This window comes from Ammospiza nelsoni, chromosome 2, assembly GCF_027579445.1.
Source record: "Ammospiza nelsoni isolate bAmmNel1 chromosome 2, bAmmNel1.pri, whole genome shotgun sequence".
In the NCBI taxonomy this organism is placed as follows: Eukaryota; Metazoa; Chordata; class Aves; order Passeriformes; family Passerellidae; genus Ammospiza; species Ammospiza nelsoni.
The window spans coordinates 49403188-49426118 of NC_080634.1; the positions used below are offsets into that span (position 1 = coordinate 49403188).

Consider the following 22931-nt stretch of genomic DNA (forward strand, 5'->3'; position numbering starts at 1 on the left):
CTAACATATTGAACTGCTTTCACTTCATTGTGTATTCGCACATGTGCACATGCAAATTGGAGCACAATGGACCCTTCTATTCCTCGAGACCTCCAAGCCTTAACTATAATGAGTCAAACTATTTCATCAAATCAAGTCAATGACAATGAAAATACAGGAAATAAGACCAACTTCTATCAAAACATACCCTTAATCCCCTTAAAACCTTTACCTGCATGAGTTTTGTATCATGTCCTGTATACACAACAATACCCAAGACCCACTGAGTGTTTCTCAGTTGTGCACCTCTCAGCAAGATCTGGTCTGGACCAACAGGAACTGGGCTGCAAAAGAAGTAGTTCATGAATCTTCCAGTTCTTGGTAACACTTTAAAGAAGATAGCTCTACTCCTAGCCTTGCTCCCCAGTTAATAATACAAACAACCCCAAACAACAACAGGACAAGAATAATAATAGCAATATAATGAGCTTAGATTGTTCACACAACTAAGAAAGCACTGAAACCTCTGTAAGTCTAATTCCTGCTAAAGCACAGTAGGGCAGAGCTGCTCCAGTTATCCAGAACTTGAGAAATTATGTGGCAGGCATAAATAAGCTTATTCTGCACTTGACCTTGGCTAGTACATTCTCTCTCATATCAAGGGCAGAGAAGCATTGAACTTGCAAAGAGACCATCCATTTCAAGCACACTATATCAAATACACAATTAAACAAGCATTTGAGAAAGCCTGTATCAACCATGTGACTTCCAAGTGGGATGCAAGTGATCATCTGCTATTCTTGGACTGAGCTGCCCAAGGAATATACATTTGGTAAAGGAAAACAGGTACAGCCAAATATAACATGTATGTTCCTACCAACCTGTCACAATCTGTGAATTTGAGTACTAAAATGACATACTTTTCTTTTAAGAGTTCTAGAAATCAAAGTCACACTGCCAAAGCCTCCAGGTTCTGGGATCACTTTTCTCTACAAACTTGACCTTGGTGCAGCCTTTGGCTCCTGTTGAAAGGGAAAGGTCTCTATTTCTTCTGTGTATCTTGTGTAATAAGAAGGCCCTAAAAACCCCAACCATCTCCTTGAATCCTTCTCTTTAGATGTACCTCTTAATAAAATATCACCATTAATTACAAAGAAATCAATACTCCCATAACGAGCAGAAGTACCTATGCAAAGACAGAACTGTGTTATCTTATACTGACAGATGCTCTGATTAATAAATATTAATTATTACCCTCCTCTTCTCCAGCAAAAACATGCATGTGCTCAGAGTGCCAGACTAAAAGAACAGAGGAAACATTTTTCCTAACCAAATGAATTCATGGCTTTGTTGTCAATACCTTTGACCATCTAAGCGCAAGTTTCCAGTGAAGTCATAGAGATGGCGGTTGGGTCCTTCACATTCTATCCTCCCAGACACTTTCATCAATTCTTCCCTGGACTGGAGACTAGCAGTTTGAGACAAACCCTGCACAGAACAATTTAAAGGAGATTTTTGACAAAAACTGCTATTAGAAGGCAATCTACGGAAATGGTGCTTCCTTTTAACATCTATGAACCAAAATACAATTAAATCTGTGGAGGTTTGTTACTCAGGATCCTGTTTTGCTTTGGTGGGGTTTTTTTTTGAAGGCTGGTTTTCATTATGTTTTGGGGTTTTATTTTTTTGTTTGATATTCAATACCTATTTCCTGCAAGGAAAACTCATTATGGACACACAGAAAACTACTACCAAGACTGAAACTCTCTACACACATCTTCACATTACCTACATGGCTCCTCTTTAACCAAGAGGAAAGTAATATCCACAAAACACAAAGTTTGATACGTGCAGGAGGAAGTAGGAGAAAAGCAGCATAAGTAGACTTGGCTTTTTGCTCAAAGTATAGCTGCCCTGATGTGTTATGGCTGCTAAATATGGTTGTTCTTAAGTGTAGTCTCTCTTGGGCTACTGCAGCCAATATGCTCTGATCCTCCTCAAGGTCAATGATCAGCCCGTCACACAACTGCAAAAAATATTGGTACTCTACATCTGAGCACATGCACAGAATCCCACTGCCTTTCTATTAAAAGAGGAATCCATGTCGTGTTTCTTTTGGCAGAATTTGACTGCAGCACTGCAAGATGGAGCAAGGCCATATTTTTGTATTTGAAGCATGTCCTGAAGCAAATAAAATCCTACCAGAGCTCAAGACCAGACTTAGTAGCCTGATCTGGAACATTAAGTCACATTTCTACAAATGTAGCAAAGAAGCAGCAAGTGTAGTTTTTAAAAACAAATTATCTGTGTTTCAAAATCCTAATCTAAGTACTTTTTTTAATCAAAGAAGCCAAAGATTCTTAACTATTTCTAAACACTATAAGCAACACTACTTCTGTAACAAAACTAGAAAGATCCAAATAAATTCTTCTGCTTATCACAAAGATATCAATTTATAAAGATCCTTTTCAGCTTCTGCCTCTGCATAATGCTCATAAAATAGTATTTGTGACGAGACACTGCAACTCTCATCACAAGCATAGCTGATTTTTTTATGTACAGCACTTAAATTCCACCAACTAGACCTTCAGCAAAACACATCCAAGGTCTGTTTGATTTGTCTCTCTGGGCTTAAAATACTTGCTCCAGGTTAGTTCCTTACACTTCCACATGATGCATTACTGCTTGGGTTTGTATCTGTTGAAAAGGCAAATTACAGCCACTTGAAGGAACATGCTTTTTAAAAAAAAACAACAAAAAAGCACTTGTATTGTTGTCATGTAAGCTAGACGCTGGTTCATAACTAATATTAAATAGCTCAAAGAAAAAATAAAAATTTGGTTTGTTTTACCTGTCGTATTTTAAGATTCGTCTCCCCATCGAGATTAGCTGTTTCAATATAGCACATGGCTTGTGGTTCACTGTAAGGAGTGTAAGATTTTCAATATTAAAACTCAGTACTTTTTTGTACACCACTTTTGCACTAATGCAGTCCACCATAGACTTCTTCAATGCACTGCAGAAGACAGAAAACTATACTGGCCGTGTACACCATGAAAGTTGAAGGTACATATTTAACAGACATGTCTTTGGATATGGTCATACAACAAACTACAGAGAAAGACAAGTCTAAATCAAAAATCAGTAAGAATTGAACAAGTCATTATAAACTTAGATGCTTAAAGTGGATTACTCTGAATTGCAATCCATTAAATTGCTTCCAATTTTAAGAGCTACAGATGAAAGAGCAAGTATTGAACAGTATAAAAAGGGGATATGTTTGGATGAAGACAGCAATGCTCTCTGCTATTGAATTCTGTCTGTGAACTGAACACACAAAATCACTTTTGCAAGGTCGCCTTAATAAGGGAAGTACACCCAAAGTCACTGCTAAACACCTTTTTCAAGCATGAGAAAAAGGTTTGTCAGGATTGAAGGCTGTAACCTGCATCTTCCAGATGTGTTTCTGCCCTTACCAATAGGGACAAAAATCTTCCTCCTAGAACTGAACTTCTTATTAGTCAAGCTCTCACCTGTATGTAACAGAGGAGCTCAGCATAGGTGTGACAAGGAAAAGTACTTTTACTAGATCTTTTCCTGACAGGCCACTCAAGATTCAAAACCTCTGTATAGCATCACCAAAACGATTTTTCTGCCCACTGTCTTCTCAGGCTGCTAAGGAATATCAGTTTCCCACCTGGACTCAAGCAAGCGCTTCTTCAGCATATCACTTCTCATACTCTTGATAAATGACTATTTTTTTTCCAAAGTAACAAACTGTTCTAACAGCAAATGTACTCAATCAACAGAACAGTCAGGAACAAGGGCTCCTTAGGAAAACAATAATTAAGAAATGGACAGGTACATTTATAACACAGTAAGAAGCCAGATTATTCTCTCCAATAATTTTGCTTTGAAAAGAAAAAACGGTTGAGTCTATTCTTTGTCCCCTCCTACACAGTAAATTTGAATATGAACTCAAGAAAGACACTGATGAGAGTCCAGATTGATTGCAATTTTACCTCTGTCATACACCTTACCTACTATAACTGAAGTGGTTAGCTCAGGAAGGAGACCTTTTGCAATACAATTCCTCTAATTTCCACAGAAATAGCATGAACTGTGGAAATGAGAAATGTGGACGTGTTTCCATGCAAAGTTGTGTTTGAATTAAAATATTTTTCCTTCATGTTAATTCATTTTTTATGTAAAATTTGATGTCACCTTTTTGCTGAACAGGGAAAGAGAGCCAAGATAAAAACAACTGTCAATTTACCTCTGACAATCACCTCAGACACAGAAAAATCAACATATACAAGCAAAAGAATCCACCCCCTTCAGAACATGCAGAGCTTTCTGGTGAACTGAGGACACTTAGTATTGGCATTTAAAGGAATCATGGGAATAATACCAATTATAAAGCAGAACTGCCATAGAAATTGCTATTTATTTCAAGCAAAGTTTCTCCCAAATCAACATGCTTTGGGTTAAATTTTCTATTTATTATGTGGTTATCAAAGACAGCAGGTTAGTAGAATAATATAGAACAAAAAGCTGGCTCACACAGTTAAGAAATAAGTCAGAAGGGGTTTTTAGTATAATACATTAGAGAAGTTCTTAAGTAAAAAATTCTTCAATGCTGAAACAAAATTATTGATGTCCAAATTCAGCCTAACTGCATATTAAGTTGACAACTACTTATTTAAGGTTTGAGGCTTGTTTTGAAAAATACAATATTGTATACCATGGAATGGAGGTACCTCTATCCTTCATCATGCAGTAATTCAAAAAGACTGAGCTTCAGCATATAGCTTAGAAAAAACTGAAACCTTTCAGAAACAGTACAGACAAGAAGGATGGAGCAGAAAATACAGGAGCTTGAAAAAACCAAATTCCCTTAAAAGCTGGATCATGTAAGAGAACTGAATCCCTGAGACCAGAGGAATCTGCAGTTACCATTGAAAAGCACACACACAGGAGGGAATTATGGAGGTGTTGTGAGGTCTGGCTATTAGAAGCATATTTATGAACAGGAGTTGTGCTGTTGTCTCTTGTTAACACCTCATCTGTCTAAGCAAACTGTGGTTTTGATTCAGCCTCAAGTTGCTCTACAGATCCAGAACCTAGACTAGCAGTCAAGTACCACTCAAATGCTTTTAGGAACTATGAGACCTCAATAAACGAGAGGGCTGGGCAACTACCAACCATATGAACTTTAACAAAGGCAAGTGCTGGATTCTCTGCCTGGGAATAGGACAACCCTGGATGTGTGTACAGACTGGAGAATGGGATGAGGGAGAGTAGTTCCATGGAAAGGAACCTGAGGGTCCTGGTAAATGGCAAGTTCAACATGAGTCCACAGTGCCCTGGCAGCCAAGAGGGCAAAATGTGTCTTGGGGGGCATCAGGAATTTGTCCCATACTTGAAACTAAACCAAGAAGGACTCAACAGGTTACTGTCCCTCCCAAGCTAGAAATGGGCCATACAAGTGCTGTATCCAAGAGAAGTAGTGAACAAATTAAGTTCAAAAGCTATTTTGTTGTGTAATGCCAACAGAGCTCGCCTTTAGGATTAACTATTTGAAAGAGAAATCTTCCTGGGGGAGCACAGGAAAATATGCTGAATACTCAGGGGAATTAACTGGAAGAAAACTTAAGCTTCCTTATTTAAGTGGAGGGATTCTCAGAAGGCCATAGAACCAGTGAATGCACAAAGCTCATGTTAAGGACCTTCAGTCTTCCAACAAACTCATCAATACAGAGTATTATGTACCTGCAATTCATAAAGTGAAGCCTTGAAGCACCTTGTTTTAGAAGAGCCTATCTACAATGATACATGAATCAAACCCTAGTAAAGCCATATTTTGTCATTGAATTTTGTTGAAATTTGATTTTAGATGTGGAATAGAATTAATGCTATCTGATGTCTGGTTTTATTAATAGCAAATACAGAGATTCAAGTCCTCTGCACCTCAGTTCATCAGACACATCACTTCCACACCCATTCAGGATACCTGGTAGATATTATGATCATGTCTGCTGGAAGATGCTGCCCATTGGTGACCTTCACAATATCGCCTACTGCTACCTGTGGTGGCCAGGAGTACAGTAGCATGGAAGAGAAAAACAAACAGTTCGCTTGTCTGGAATGTTAGTTTGTTATTTTCTTTCACACAGTCAGAAAAGCAGCATCATGCACAGAACAGCTAGAGATAGTTTCTCTGAAAGTCAGAGTACTTTTCACTGCAAGTTTGGAAATATCAAAGCCTTCCCTTTTCTGAATGCAAAGTATAAAATTATATAGAGAAAAAAGGTACACTCAGATAGATTAGATACACTCAATTAGAAATTGTGAACTACTATGGCTTATATTTAATAAAAATTACTTTTTTTCTATAATTCTGCCATTATCCAAATTCAGGGGCTTTCTTTAGTCATATTTTTTCCCCCTAGTAAGAATATTTAAACTTTACCTTCATCTTTAAACTTCCCCTTCATTAAGTATCAAGAGTTTTCTTCTATTCCTTACCTGTATTACTTACCTACCCAATCATCACTATAATTTTCCCTCAATTCTCCTTAGATGCACTGCTTGTACTAATCACTAGCAAATAGTATCATCTCTATGAATCTTGTCCTTCCTTGACTGAGATATGCAGAGTTCTGAATTCTGGAATACTGTGTCTCCTCCTACACAGGCCTAAGACTTTCCAGCACCTTGAGTTAGTCAGATATGCATGGGACTTTCATTCTCAAAAGAGTCAAGTAGCACTCTCAAAACAGTAAACCAGGTTTGCCCAATAAAGATGAAGTTGCTTAATGCCAATGCAGCACTGAGAGTCTGAAATGGGCTTAAAATACTTTCAAGATATTAATTTATAAAAATGGAAACAGATGGTATGTTTGAACAAGCAGATTCATTAGTTTTCTCAGATACCACTAAAAATAATTTCCCTACCACTTTCAGCACAAAAAAAAAAAAAAAAAAAAAAGGAAAAAGTCAGAAGTCTGCCTTAAAGTGATCAAGGAGGATAATACAGAACTGTTATGCAAACCTGGACAACATGCAGCTACAGACACAAGTCAACTCAAGAAATGCCTAAGGGTATAAAAAACCCAGATTCCAGGCTTGACCTTAAACTTTGAATTCACTGTCCTTTCTACAAAAATAGGACTTGGAACAGCATAAACAGGAACCACATTAGCCATCTGAATCCCTGGCAATCTTGAGCTTCTACTGTAGCCTAACACTTCAGCAGGATAGCTTTTAGGTGTCTTGAGACTGATCTCATTCCTCAGAGGTTTTAAAAGGGTGTACTTTTTCCTCAATTACTAGCTAAGAGGGCTAATTTTATCCTTTAAAAGGCAGTAAGAGCCACAACTAGATCAATACATCCTAAGGCATTTCAGCAACTTCCAGGTCTCAGAAATAAAGCTCACCAGACCCTGGCCAAGGGCCTCATAGAACATGGGTCCCAAGTGCCTCAGGTAGCAGCAGGGCTTGTGTTTCTTACTTGAGCAAGCAGCTTACTAATTAGTCTCAAAGCCCAGGGACTTTTTACCACAGGCAGCAGAGTAAGTCTCTGTTAGACTTGCAGGGGAGGTACAGCATTGCAGTGAAAATTACTCTTCTAGGCAGACTAAAACCAAAATACTGTTTACAGTTTACCTATTAACTGCACAAGGAAAAACACAACAGTCCATTAGCATTTGACTGTAACACAGTACCAGGACTTAAAAATGGGTAGTCAGGCACCTTGCTCAGGGCAATTTTGACTACTGGAACAAAAAGGATCCCTCCCACCCCTCCCACCCCAAGTGACAGAGAATTCTCATATAGTATACATTAATTCTAAGCCTCCTAATTAATTCTGGCAAGAGTAATTCTTGAACACTTGTTTTCCCTCCCTCCCATCCTCAGGTTTTATTTACCTCTTTCCACATAATGTTCTGCCACATCCCATTTCTTAGAACTGGAAAGAAAGCTTAAAGTTAGATTACAGAAAAAATAGCCATAATTCAGACAAATTTCAAAACAACTGAATCAGCAGGAGCAAACACAATAGGAACCAACACAAAAATCAGAAATGTATTTTTCAGAAGCTGGACCTTCTTTTGTGCACAGCTGTGGGCATGTGAATCCAAGAAAGAGGAAGAATCTGCCCTTCATATTTTTGTAATTTTTATCTCCTGCCAGACAACAGCTGGTGGCCTGATTTCTTCATGGCATCACTTCATACTAACATGCAGATGGGCAGCATTGTTTCTTGTTTGGGAAATTACCTTCCTTAAAACAAAAGACATCACTGCCCACTGTCAATCAGTATTAAGAAGGGCCTTTACTCTCTGTATGATTTACCACAGAATTTTCACTTCTCATCTTTTTCCTTGCATTTTATTAATAATGTTTTGACTCTGGCACATCCAACTTCACTACCATTACCCATGGCCCATATAAATCTGAGTCTTAACTGCCAAGCAGGCTCCAAGCCCTACTGAAAAGCAACAATCGGCTTTGGCAGACAGGGAATCCTTACTTTCGAAGTTCACATTGAAACAAGATAAAGAAAGCAAGGTACTAAAAGAGACCTCAGTTTCTGGCTCCAATTCTACACTGCCATCTTAACACACTCACTAGTCATTTACCCTGCAGCATGCCTTTTCATCTAAGCACCTCCTCTAGGTGATTCTACACATACCTATGACTACTCCAGCCAAAACAGTAAGGTCAAATATACCCAATTACCGCTGAATAACCCAGTCCAGTCCAGGTCCAAGCACAGCAAGTTCACCTTCACTGAAAGCAGCTGTAGCCAGCTTTCAAAGGTGTTTAAAAAGTGCACTGTGCAACATATCAGAGTTAAAGAGGTTAGTCCCCTACTTTTGAATATGAACAATCTTCTCAGCTCTATGCATTTCATACATGTGGCTCATTTGAAAATAATACCACACTCTCAGAAAAAAATTCTGCTGAGTACAGCTTTGACCATCCTACTGAGGATATACCTCTCCACAAACAGGAATGCAAGACTTGTCAGAATAGATGAAGCAGAAGAAGTCTCTTGACTCCTGTTCTCAGGCCACACACACTGAAGCACTGAACCCTGATATTTACTACTGCAGTGAATGGACTGCAATGAACTAAACTATTTAACAAAAAAAATGGGTGGGCAGCAACAGAAGTAGTGCCAGTGATGCGTCAAAAAAAGCTGAGCTTTCAACCAAACAAGTACAGTTTGGTTGAATAACAGCAATTTAGGGGAATAACAGTTTTGGTGCACCCCTTCCATCCCTCACATACACTGCTGTTGAACTGAGCTCTGCTTAGTTCAGAACTCAGAAGCTTGAACGCAGAATCTAAAGGGGAAAGTCAAATACTTGCAACCTTGACTCAAAACTCAAACCTTCAGAGAGGAGTTGCAACACTCAGCATCTCCTGTGCCATAGTTCAGACAGCTCCCTACTCCACCAGAAAGTTTTGGAGACATTTCAGTAAACATTTTGTTGACATTGTTGTATGCTCACACACAAAGGTATTTTGCAGCATCAAGTGCTACAGACCTGATCTGGAAGGCAATTTACTTCAGAGAACAATTTCACTTGCAATGCTTACTGAAATCAATTTAGTGATTAAAATTAAATACCCAAGCAAATTACTGAAGCTATTTTCTATTACTGAACTATTTCCTTTGAAACTCCTAATCCCACAGTCTAAAGAGAAAGCTGCCATTAGGCATAAAACAGTTCAGAAATTCTGGGGTTGCAATTCCTACTCTGCTCAACCCAGTTTTATAGGAGTACTCCAAAGGACAGAAAAGGACACGTCTTCTCTAGAATATTTATAGTAGGATAAAATTGATGAATTATTCGTTGTCAAAAGGTACTTGGTTAAAGCAACAAAGGACAAGTACCTAAAAAGACTGTTTCAACTTAAAAAGAGTTTCAATATAAACCTTCTATCTAGGGCTTTCCAAGACCAAAACCCAGTTCTAGATCTAGGACTTAATGCTGACACTCACATCCAGCCATGCAGGACCATTTGAAGTGAGGCTCCTGAAGGGGAAGCATCTCCCAGCAGTCTTGTTCCAGAGTTTGCTAGCCCTGTGCTTGTCTAATATTTGAGTTCATCCCATGCAATATTAAATGCTCATTACTTATTCTATTATTTGAAAATGGGAGGATCAATACATCAGAAAAATTATTACTGAGCTCTCTGTATCTATGCAATACACTGCTAAGGGGCTTCACTTGGAATTATATGGAGTCTGGTCTCTAGATTTAATGTCATCACCACAGACATCATGTGAAGCCATCCAAGACAAAAAACACTGGCTCAGAGCCTAAACACACTTCACCTCCTAATGCAAATGTTCAGTGCTCACCTGGGGCACAACTTCAATTTTAGTTTGTTCCAAAGGGAATTTAATTCCTACATCCCAAAGCCACTCTGCAAAGCAAACTGATGTTTTCTATGGTAAATTTAAAACAGGAAAAGCACTTTGAAGATACACAACTGCTCTAAAAACCTAAACAAGATAAATGCAAAGCCTACATGACTGCTGCTGCAGTAAGCAACCAGCCATTGCAGGCAGTAGAGTTCAGGACACAGCCAAGCAGACAGCAAGCATCTGCTTCTCAGTGAGCTCAAATACTCTCCACACTGAATGCATTGATTAGACATCACCCAGCTATAAGAGTAACCTAAAGCCACACAGAGAACCTAAATTTATTTCATCTTAATCCCACTCTGAACCCAAGTTATCTTTTCACTCTGGTAATACGTGTCTCAAGAATAAGCCTCTTTAGCCTTCCTCTTAAGAAGTAGGAGGATACAGTTTTAAGTATCAGACTGAAAATTTATTTAGAGTATTCAAAGGTAAAAAATAAAATCTGAACTCAAATAATTTTTGAAGTGCTAAGTTCCACTTAGCTCCATTAGAACACCTTGCGTTAAGGATGTCTCTCCACAATTACTGTGACAAATGTCCCTTGAAGTGTTTGTTGGCACACATTCTCTACCTACAAATGAATTCTAACTGCCTCTACGACCTCTGAAAGGACCATGTTTCATATTACCCATAACAAGGCCTGTTGTGCTACAGCCACTTAATTGCCAATTGCTTATGACTAATACAGTATTCTTGCACTCAAAATATCTTCTCAGATCTTGTAAAAACATTACCTAGGAGAACTGATAAAGCAATTTCTTTTGATGTGTATTAATAAACAATCTTAATGATCAACCCAAATTTTCAAGCACCAAACAGTGAAAAAAACAGGCATAATGTTTGCAGGACTATCTGAAGCATGGAGCTAGCAGGTTGCTCACTTCCCCATGCTCCTTTAAGTGCTCCTCTAGCTTTTTGACACTTCAGGTACTTGTGCTTGGGAGGAAGGGGCTCTTCTTAGAGCTCAAGTCCCTGTGTTCCCATTTCACCTGCACATTTGCACAGAGAAGGAGAAGTGGAGCTGTCCAACATGGGAACATGGAGTTGCCTTGACTACAGCACAGGACAATCACAGGGTGGCCATTGACAAGTTCTTCCTATTTTCTGCACAGGTTTTCAGTTAAGGGAGAGGAAGAAAATGACAGTGATGTCTTCAGGCATACATGACAAGTACTGTCCATACCTCAGGGATACATGTAGGCATTCAGTGGATATCAGTGTTAAATTCTCTTTTGGTGACACTTCAGGAAAGCAAAACTAAAAAATCCCCAGACTTACTATGTTTAAAGGGCAGCAGCATTTCCAAAAATGACTTTAAATTCTTCTGACAGCAGCTTTTAACATTTCAGGGGGTTGTTGGCTTTTTTAGTTCGGGATGTTTTGGTGTCAAAATAATCAGGATGGAGTTTGGTAAGGAAAAAAATTGCTTGGTTTTCTTGGAGGAGCTGAGAACTATGTAACTTTGGACAACCTTGAAATTACATGAACTTATAAATTCCAGTAATCCTCCCAATGCCTCACCCTTAAGTGTCAGGCCATCAACCATCAGTCTGAAACCTTTAGCCAAGTAAAATCCTAAATTAGTGGTAAGTACCTAGTGCACAAGATATGCATTCCTCACCACGATGACCATTAAAGCAACAGAATTGCTCAAAAGTAAGCATTCACTATTTGCATTTTAAATGCTTCAAGATTGTTTAGTCTTACCTACTGTTTTCTTTTTATTCACTGCACTGTCTGCCTTATGCCTTTTCTGTAAGGAAACAACACATTTCATTACACCTCATTACACTTCATCACAAATTTGAGAACGATTAGAGCTAAAAATACAACAAACTGCAAGATGATACATTGGGTTCTTTTTGCCTTTACAGGGTTTTTTTTCTGTTTTTTTAAAAAGTCACAGATCATCTAAATTCAAATGGTTTGTAAAAAAGTGTAAAGAGTATAATTATAAACTTCAAAGTGAAAGTCACCGTGTTGGAAGTCAGGCTGAAACCTTTATCAGTGGTAAAAAACAAGTCTCCAAAGGTGGGTTTTTTTGAAGAAGAACAAAAGGAACAATAAGGACCACGATATTTAGATAAATATCCACCTGCATAAATTCCACATGCTGTTGTTTAGACTGATATCCAAATCAGTCAAGTACTCATCAGTACTTTGCAAAGCAGAAAGATCTTGTTCTGATGTAAAGTATACAAGCAAGTTAGAGCAGATTTTCCCCAAAACAGTCTTCTCTGTTCTTAAGCTGCTTGCCTCCCCCCAACTCCCATTTTCAAGACCATCTGAAAAGGTCACATATTTGTCAGGATTCTACACTGTCTTTCTAATAAAAGCATTAATAAGCTAGCTTGAAGAGGGAGAAACAAATGTCCTAATTTCTGTTTTCTTGTTCACCAACTATAATGAAAATACTTATTGATTTCAGTGTATTTTCAGTATTTATTAAAAAAATTCAAGTCAAGCACTTTGAAAGTCAAAACAATATTTTGCTGCTGTTGAGCAATGACTCAAGAGACTTCAGAGATGCATGGCTTTGTGGCATTTTATAGCTTTTGAGACATTTGGTTTTTAGCACAGCCTTCCCCATCATACTCATCCCCATACTCATCAATCATACTCACATAGTCTTCTATGATTTCTTTGATGCCAGCAACTGTTAAAATAAATAGCAATGGCACCAAGGTGGTATATCTTCCTGTTGGAGAGACATCTGGAATTTGCTGTGAAGAGAGGGAAAAGACACCCTATATAAGAGACCCCTTTTGTATTTGTACTTAAAATTAATTTCTGATACATTTAGAATTTTATGCAAAGCTCTCAGAAGACAGAACACAAAGCTCTCTGATTTACTGTGTGATCTGTGCCTCACAGATATCCCATTCAGTGGGCAAACTAGCCTACAGTCAAGTAGGTCTGAAGAAACAGTAACAGAGTTGGAAGATACTGGTTTGGTACATGCCTTTCATTGTATTTCTCTTCTCATTACAAGAAAATTATACTGTTTCACATGGAAGCAGTGATAATCTGAACTAACTAAGCAGCAGAAGTTCCACAAAAAAGTCATACGTTCTTTTCTCACAATGGTGAATAGCTCCATGTTTTATGACACCATTTATTTTTACTTACTAAGAATAAAAGGTTCGACTTTACAAGCTACATACATGGAAAGAAGTCTCCAAGCTGTCTTCCAATTTCAATTAGCAACTACATATCCCATAAATATTACTATTAAAGTAAATTTAAGAATTGCTTTGCAGTTAAGCATAACAACAGAAATAACTTTTACTACATTACCATTTCATTTTATAAACAAGGGGAAGTAATAAAACAATACCTGCAGTAAGGCAATGAAGAGGAAAAATGCATTTGCAGCTTTTCTTATCTGCTCATACAGGAATCGAGGTAGAAATGTCACCACGCTGTACTTGGCTGTGCTGCAGGGTAGAAGATTTTCATCTTAGTACTTCATCAGAATATCAGGTGGGGATCATGACCAAAAAAGCCCAAAAGCCAGTGCTAGAAAGCAGTTCAAAGATAACAAAGTAAAGACATATTTAGAATATGGAGGAAGTAGTTGCTTTGGTTATGATAAGGAGCTGTACCAAACAAAAAAGGTATCACACAGACCCAGAAGGCTTGTCAGGCCCACTTCTATCACTGGTACCTTTGTTATTGGATGAACTATCAGACAATTTAACACCATCCAAACTTCATCACTGTGAACAGACAAGCTTTCATTTCAGTTCCAAGCGCTTACCTCTCAATTTAAATGTTGGGGGAGGCAGAGATGAATGAGAGAAATTAGAAATTTTGCAAGGCATTTTTAAAATATCTCATTTCCTACCTCAGAATAACTTACACTCAGCTATGAATAATACTCCAGAACAATATACACTTTTTCAGATTAAGGGCTCTTAGCATTTTTCCTATTATATATATACATGTAAATACTGTAACTAACATATATATGTAACTGAATTATAACTACTTTTCTTCCTCCTTAAAACAAAAACATACTGGACTAGCAAGCCTTAATCACCTATGTAATTTCTTGTCATCTTCACATCAAATCCATAATGGGCATGAGTACAACTGCAGGAAAAGTGTCAAAGTTGACACAATAATTTAACCATTAGAACCTTCACCTTCTGAACTACTGGCCATCAGCATGAGTTGGAGTTTTGACAATTGAGCACCTGCAGCTCAGTATGCCTTGCAAAGGCACAACAAGCAAAACCAGACATTTTGAGACATCATTTTGTTTGGGTGCTGTGGTTTTGGTTTCATTTTGAGCAGTTTTTTTGTTTGTGCTTTGTTCCAGTTCGGGTTGTTTTGCTTTGTTTTTTTAATAAGTCTTGTATTTCCAAGGAACTGAGAACACTTAAGATACTTGGCTCTCAAGAAAAAAGAAAAATTGTTTCCCAACTCCTGTTTTACTGATGTTTCCTAGCAGTGCCAAGACCATCTCTCCATTAAGTCTATTTTCCAGCTTATTCCTTTAACCACCTTCGTTTCCTTCTTATCTGCCCAGTCCGAAACTCCAAGCCATCTAACCAGACACTGCTGCATCTTTCAAAATCAAACAGTAACTGGAAATAACAAGGCACATCCTGTTTTAAAAGGCTCTATTTTGAACACTAAAGGAAAATTAGTGGGACAATAAAAAAAAAAAAAGAAAACAATTAAAAAAATTAAGATGAATCTTGTCTTAGGAACTTGCCTTGTTTCCTCTTCAAGAAACTACAAAATCCATTTCTATTGCTCCTACTGCTCACCAGACTTAAGTATTTAAATACTCAACATAATATTTTACAGAAATTTCAAATGGTTGTATGTAATCATGGCTCATATCTACCAAGCCAAATGAGTGAAATCATATATCCAGGTTTAAAGCAAGTCTAGTCTTTATATAAATAAAGTTACTTCCTTCAAATGCTGTTAAATCCTTCCAGCTCTAAGTATTTCTTTTGTTTTAAGCCACATTTGCTTGGTCTCATGTGTAATAACCTTCCTTTAATACAGAACATAATTAAACACACATCTCAGAATTATGCTGTGACTTTAAAAGATGGGTTAATCAAGTTCACAGTTCAGACCCAGAAGCAATATCTCCAAGCAGCACTAATTAGACCTCAAGCAACAGCAGATTTTATATGAGAATAGTATTCCTCTAGGTATCACATTGTTATGATTATAAGAACACAAGAATTTGACTGCAACCAAGCTGAAACATTTATTAACACCATTCTACCACCTACCAACTTCACAGCTAGCTGGCTCAAACATGATTCTTACTCTAACAATTATGTTAATGCCAACACAATAAGGCTCTTTTGAAAGAGGTTTGTACATAGTAAGTCACTCCATGTATTCTGTTGCTTAAGTAACTTGACAGATGCCCACAGAAAATGGGTACAGCTCTAATTAGAAGCAGGCACAGTCAGCTGTTACCATACAGGTCAGAACAGCAACCACTAGTATGAATAAAGAGCAGATACATGTTATTATTCCAAAAGAAAACTTCTTACAGAAACCCAACTAGCAGTCTAAGCTGGGCAGGAGCATGCAACTGACTTAGCTCTGAAGAGCAGTTCTTTAAATGATAAATACAATGCTTATTTTTAAGTAACAAAAACCTCTTGTGATCCTTCACAACATATAGATATGTTACAACTTCAGGATAACCAAAGCTCAGGAAAGTTAAAATCTATAGATGAACAGGTAGAAACTTCAGTCATCTCACTCATAGCACAGTTTTGGTCACTAAAAATAGAAAACTGGCAGGTTAGCTCTCTGACCAGCCCCAGTCAGAGCCATGTTAACTCAGAGAATACAAAGCCTGCAGCTCACAGAACAGGATGAGGCAGGGAGAGGAAGGAAGCGCAAGGGGGAAAACAAACAACAAACTGGTTTCTCCTAAAGCAACAGCTGTTACCTATGCAAATCTCACTTAACTACACAAGTTCAAATGTTGAACAGGTGTGCAAACATTAGAAGAGATGTCTCCTACACACCTGCAAGTTAATTCACATAAGTCATGTTTCAAGTTACACCACCGTGCAAGACAGGAGGAACAATAACCAACCCTGCTAGACAACTGAATTTGGACACACCTGACTACAGCTGGCTCTGGCCCCACTGTTCCTAAGGCAGTGCAGAGATTTTTTTGAAAGCAATTGCTGTATAATTTGCAAAATATTAGTGTCATTCACATACTTTAACTCATTACCATATTACTCAAGTACCAAGGGATACCTAGTAATTTCTATAACAGTCAACTCAAAAGTAGCAAACGGTGCACTGAGAAACTCAGTAGCAGTTCAGTATAGTTCCCCTATTTATTCATAGGTAACTTTTGCACAACCACTCCCATTGTTGCCTTTTCCCCTGTTTCCCAAAAACATTTCATAAAGTCAGGTTTTACTTTACTGACTAATGTTGAAGAGGCAAAGGCTGTCAGTAATACAGGCAGAGCAGTTACTCTCTTGAAACGTGTGTGCTGGCAATATGCAGCTGAACACAGTCTGCACTGTTTCAGTCAGCCATCTAAAGCACTTCCACCCTTCCTTCAGAATGGCAGCTCTGAGATGAACTTACCCTTCAGGATAATCAGGATGAAGAAAACAGGACCTCCTTGAGATACATGGGGTCCCATTTCCAGGGGTCACAAGTACAACAAACTGTCCTTTCCTAGACAAGCATTCAGACATACCTACTCATGCCACAGTTCACATATTGAAATACTCTCCAAGAGCTGAAGAATGAGTATCACTTGATGTCAGTGCTTTTAACACACATCAATTTGCAGGAACAATTACTAAGAAAGCCAGGCACAGACACCTGAACCACAGCAGAAGAGCTGGGTAATTAAAGTGAACTGAACAGACTTGAACCCTTCTCTCACCAACAGGCTTTGTGTCCATCAACACGTACAAAAGGTCAGACACCCAGTAAAAGAGAAGGAAAAGAAAAACCCCAGAAAACCCAAGCTGATGTGCTTGACTGAAGAGCTCAAACAGTGGGATGGTGTTTGCATGCTGAGGTCCTGCCAGGCACACGACACTTAATAGCAAGACTGACATCAGCATCTCAGGTTCTGCTAAAGCTCTCATGTACAGAGGTACCATGACAAGCCAGCTCCAGGCAGTCACCACTGCAGAAGGAGGCACAGCAGCAAGCTCTACATATTTCAAGAGACACTAACAGAGCAAACAACATTCAGCTATTACACTGAGTACAGAGAACGCACATTTATAGGTACATCTCATCAACAAGGTGCTGCCATGTAGAATACTGAGGAGGTTGTTCTAAACCCAAGTGTCACAAACAAGGTTTTCAGCAGTTGTGTGCATATGACAGTGAAAGGTCATCTACCTCCCTTGCACATAGGGAAGATGGTGTACTTTCCTCAAACTTGCTAAAGAGACAAAAATCAACTGTTTACAAGTTGCCAAAAAATATATCATGAGGGCTTATAAGAAGAAATTACTCATATGCCTATGAAATTATTATTGGTTGACTGAAAATTAGGTCCTAGATACCCTGGTTTTATAATAATAGAGAGCCTGAACAAATGCAGGCCCCAATTCAATTGAAGGGCCTTGCCCTGTCAGATGAATCCTTGAGACTACAGTTCTTACAGAGGAAGGTCCAGCCAGAAAGGGTTTCACTGCTCTGTTTATGGCTATACACTTCTAGCAGCCAAGAAAAAGCATATGTGGTGCTTAAATACCTGATACAGTCCCTGAGCTCAGGGCATAACAGAGGAGCATGAAAGAAGTAGGACTTGCTCTTACACAGCAAAAAGTGCAACAACTTGAATATTGCAAGACATTATTGCTTAAAGCTTGCCAGACCAAGACAAAAAAAAAAAAAAAAAGTCAAGAATTACCACATTATATCTGTCACTCAGCTCTGGAACAACCACTGTCCACAGTCCAAGTACCTATTTTGTTTCCATCTTTCCCTGCACTCTGCTACAGTTCCTCCATAATACCAAAGGTATTTTATATATACAAATTAATTTATTGCCAAAAGAGGAAATGGGTGTAAGGTACATTCTTGTGCTTAGCCACTGAAACATCAAACCCTGAAAGATTTCCCAAAAAAGCCACAGTGAAGCTGTGTAGAAGATGCATCTGTTCTCTGAAATTATCCACACAGACAATGAAATTGATTGAGAGTATTCAAATGTATTAATCAATTTCAACTTTGACTAAAAACAATTCTAGCAGCTTCCAGCTGAAGAAAACTTATCAGTGGGATAGCAGTCATCTCAAGCACCTCACCGCTTCCCCATATTCCTTATTTCTTTATTTATAGTATGGGCTCCCACCAGAAGTAACTAAAGGCACCATTGTTTGGAAAACACCACCTCCCCTTGTTTGTTACAGGTGGAGCTGATCACATCTCAGAATCCCTGAGCCCTCTTTCCTCAAATCATATGATTTAGAGGAAAATTATTGTTTCATATAAGTTTAAAAGAGACAGGACATACAAACACAGCCCACTAACTTCCCTGCAGGTCAAGTACCATTAGAACTTGCTTTATGGGGGCCACCATGATTTGGGTCTGCTGCAATAAGAAAACAAAACTCCTCCAAAAAACAGTTCATTCAAGTTAAAGTAAAGGTCTCGTAAGGGAAAGAAAAAAAAGACAACCAGCCACTCACGTTGAGAAGTGTTTTACACAAGGGAAAAATCTAAATTAGCACAGACATTTCAGATCATTCTTACATCATTACTGTCTAGTCATGCACATCCTGAGTGGTGCATCCTACATCAACACCTAATAAAAAGGTAGGGGGCTAAGTGCAATACTCAGTGGTTACCAGTGCCTGAGCAGGCAAGTAGTGTTATCTACCTTGTGTGCAAGGTGATCAGGCTGACAAACCCAGCCTGGGTGAGCTACCTGCACTTCCTCCAAAGCTGCATCAGCAACAAGCTCATCTTCAAGGGCTTCAATTCAGCTCCTACCCTTACACAGGCAGACCACTGCTAAGACCAAAGGACATGAAAATGCACTATCAACTCCTGTCCACTGAAGCACAACAATCCCATTACTTTCTACTTCATTAGGATCCCCTCCTAACCATGTAAGGATTTTTTTAGAACTTCTAACCTAAAGTACCTTATTCCAAACTGCCCCACTTATCAGCAGTCCTACTGTCATACATAAATACTAAAAGACTGCAACAACTAATGTAATTGGTGTTAATTACCAAATCAAATACTATTTCCACTAGCAAAGCCTCCTACAGTAGCTCAGTCTTAATACAGAATAGGCACTGCCACAACTGCTTACACTCAGTTTAACCTGAAAACCGGACCACGTGTCACATTTAATAGAAGGAAGTGCACTTCTGCTTCAAAATCCAGTACCCTGGAGGCTTTTCCTAAAGCATGCAAACAGAAAAGGCCTTTCCATGAGTTCTCTACTCATTAAATCCCCACAAAAAGGGGAACAGATTCCTGGCTGTTTTTCAGTAACAAATACCTTAAACAAAGACTGTTTAGAAACAGTACTAGCTCTGAAGGGATGATGTAGTTTCAGCATGAGTGGAGGACATCACTACAGTAATATATACTTGCTTTGCAGTAACCCTGCTGGCAAGTACAACTCAATAAAAACAGCTGACCAGCACAGTTAACCTCAAAATTCTACTGTCTAATAAAATAAGTTTAGTACCACATTTAGTTATTGTGCAAAGACAGAATAGCCTCCACTTAAATGCACAGCACTGATATGAAGATGACTGCGGGGGGAAATCAAACAAGTCACATTAGGTAGCTAGCTGTCTAAAAGACATTGTGCTAGCTTCAGTTTTAAAGCAAATTTTTGACTCGAAATGTCACCACAACTAAATCAGTGTTTATTTTAGTGACAAACAGGGGGCTGGCAGAAGAAATTAATATTTAGTCTTGAGAAAAATATAATTATCTTCACAACCCACAGAAACTATGTGGAATGCAGTTATTACACATCTTAAACTCTACTTAGGTCCACTTAAGATAATTTATTCTCTTCTACATTTTTCTACAGACCACTAGCAGTCAGGTGATCTAAAAAGAGAAAAACGGGACCCAGTTTAATTCACCTGCTGTGTTGCTACTGCTGATGTATGAAATTCATTGTGCCACAAACCACCACAACAATTTCAGGATACCAGAGCACAGCATGCAGCAGGTGAAAGGGCACTAGAACTTCCCCATCTGTGTTTTTTTTCATCCAGGCATTTCATCTGGGCAAAATTCAAAAAATTAACTGTCCAGGGGTTCTTGCCCTGGGAATAGCCCAAGACCAAAGATGCAGCAGCTTCAAATACACTGGTATAATCTCTATACACGACACCAGGCATACAATAACAGGTGCTTTTAGTAAATTTTAATGGCTAAAAGAATAATTCTATAGCTGTACCCAAGCCTTTTTCATTGTGGCAGATTGCAGTATCATCAACAGCTGCTCTACAGGAAACAAGTTTTTGTTTATTTAAAAACGTATGCTTCACTTAAAAACACTATCTACCTAAAACTAAAAAGAGTTAGAAGATTAGTTTAACACATGATTAGACTTGTACCATTCAGATTATAATAATATATCCCTTCTTTGAAGAAATTCGAAATGCTGTTCTGCAGTCAGGCAAGCAATCTGTTCACATGACAACAGAAGAGTATTTCAAATCTAACACAAACACAATAAAACAAATGGCCAGTGCCTGAACTCTACTGAGAATAAACTGAACAGAAAATGAAGCATTTTTACCTAAGAACATGGTAAAACATTTTGGTGCAAGATGAATGCTGAGCTATACCACTAAGTGCAGAGAAATCCACCTGCACACAGCAGACTACAATCCACTTTTGCACAGATCATAGAGAACACTACTCAGGTTTCAAGGGTCAATACTAATTGGTTAGTGATACCAGCAACTCTTGTTTCACCAGTGAGAACCTGCCCACACATTCAAAAAGCACAAACACCTCTAAATCACAACTGACTTCTACAGTACCTACACACAAGCCAATAAAGCAATGCACTTGGCTTAATTTAATGCGACACACACAAACTAAAAGGAAGATTAAAGATTGTGTTTACAGTTTTGTCATCAGCAAGCATCATGCAAACACTGATAGGACAGTCTGGGACCACAGATAAACAGTAGTCTGTTTAATACAGGACCTATCATTCCACTAGAGACCGTGTTACAGTCTTCAGGGCTAAATTCCCCATGCAAAGTGCTTCTGCCTTATGAGAGCAGAAACTGATTCTTACCTGCCTACTTGAGTTTTAAGACCCTGTACAATTTAAAATAAACACTGAAGACTTTTTGTTCATTATCTATCAGAACTTAATTTTTGCCTGTATGGAAAAATATGGAAAATACTCTGAACTATTTTCTGGATACTATAATGCTTTTGGGACCTCTTTAAGAGATCAATCCACCAAAGTCTGCTTTGATAAGAAAACTGAAGACGACTTCTGGATTCAAGATCCATTTTAAAAACTACGAGTTGAATTTTGTTCTTCCTGATTGCTGCACTGTCCAACCTACCAATCAAGCCACAAACTGAGACTGCACTTGGGGTCCTAATTCAGATGCAAGTCAGATTTGCACCAGGATGCACTACCACGCCTGGAATAGAAGAATATTACCTAGAGCAACATTTACAAAGCAACTCTACCATCTGCAAAAAGTTGGAGACCATTTCTGATGTCCTTGAAGTTATCTCAGCACACTTGTTCCTCCAGGACTAATAAACCAGAAGTCCAACTCTTTTGCATCAACATTAACACACGCAACAAGTGAGGGGCTCAAATAATTTTACTGGTGATTTTTACTAAATGTACTAGAAAAAAATCCTATAACAGTACTATTATACATTCAGAACAAGCCACTGATATCAGAGTAGATTCTTGTATTACTATGAGACATCCAGGAACTGTATTTCCAAGAAAACAAAACGTATAGAACATTCTAACTTCAAGTACAATATCCAGTCTTCACTGAGGATACATTGGGAAAATTGTTCATGCCATTATTTTGGTCATCTCAGAAGTATTAACACAGCATTCAAGCCCCTAGCACCATACTCCACCTGTACTCCTTTGGTCTTACAAGGCAATAGGGAACCTTATTCCCCATCTTGTTGTGGGCTGACCTTGGCTGGACACTTCGTACTCCCTGATCTGTTCTATCATTTCTCTTCTCAGCAGGGCAAGAGACAGAAAATACCATGGAAAAAAATCATGGGTTAAGATAAAGGCAGTTTAATAAAGCAAAGGTCATATAGAGAAGCAAAGGACAACAAAAAATTTACTCCCTACTTCCCACTGGCAGACATGTCCAGCCTCTTCCCAGAAGTAGGGCTTCAGTACACAGCATGTTGCTCCAGAGCACAAATGTCACAGTAAGTGGCACAAAGCTCTGTAGAGAGACTGGAAATTTCCTCAACATACATGTTTGGTTTCTCACTGGCCTTAAAAGTACAGAAATGTTCTGGT

At 38.5% G+C, this 22931-nt stretch overlaps 1 protein-coding gene across 2 annotated transcripts in view; it reads right to left on the reverse strand.

Moving 5' to 3' along the window:
- The window catches only part of ATP8A2 (ATPase phospholipid transporting 8A2), a 278010-nt gene that overhangs the window by 251989 nt on the left and 3090 nt on the right, over window positions 1-22931 (reverse strand). Inside the window, exons 2-9 of one of the 2 annotated variants that reach the window (XM_059465994.1) lie at window positions 13764-13863; window positions 13051-13149; window positions 12134-12179; window positions 7911-7951; window positions 5993-6066; window positions 2831-2900; window positions 1340-1467; window positions 212-323 (exon numbers count right to left, since the gene is read on the reverse strand). In XM_059465994.1, the coding sequence (XP_059321977.1) occupies window positions 212-323; window positions 1340-1467; window positions 2831-2900; window positions 5993-6066; window positions 7911-7951; window positions 12134-12179; window positions 13051-13149; window positions 13764-13863 (670 nt within the window). Of the gene's footprint in view, window positions 1-211; window positions 324-1339; window positions 1468-2830; window positions 2901-5992; window positions 6067-7910; window positions 7952-12133; window positions 12180-13050; window positions 13150-13763; window positions 13864-22931 lie in introns of those variants that run through there. The other variant, XM_059465993.1, reaches the window with a different exon arrangement.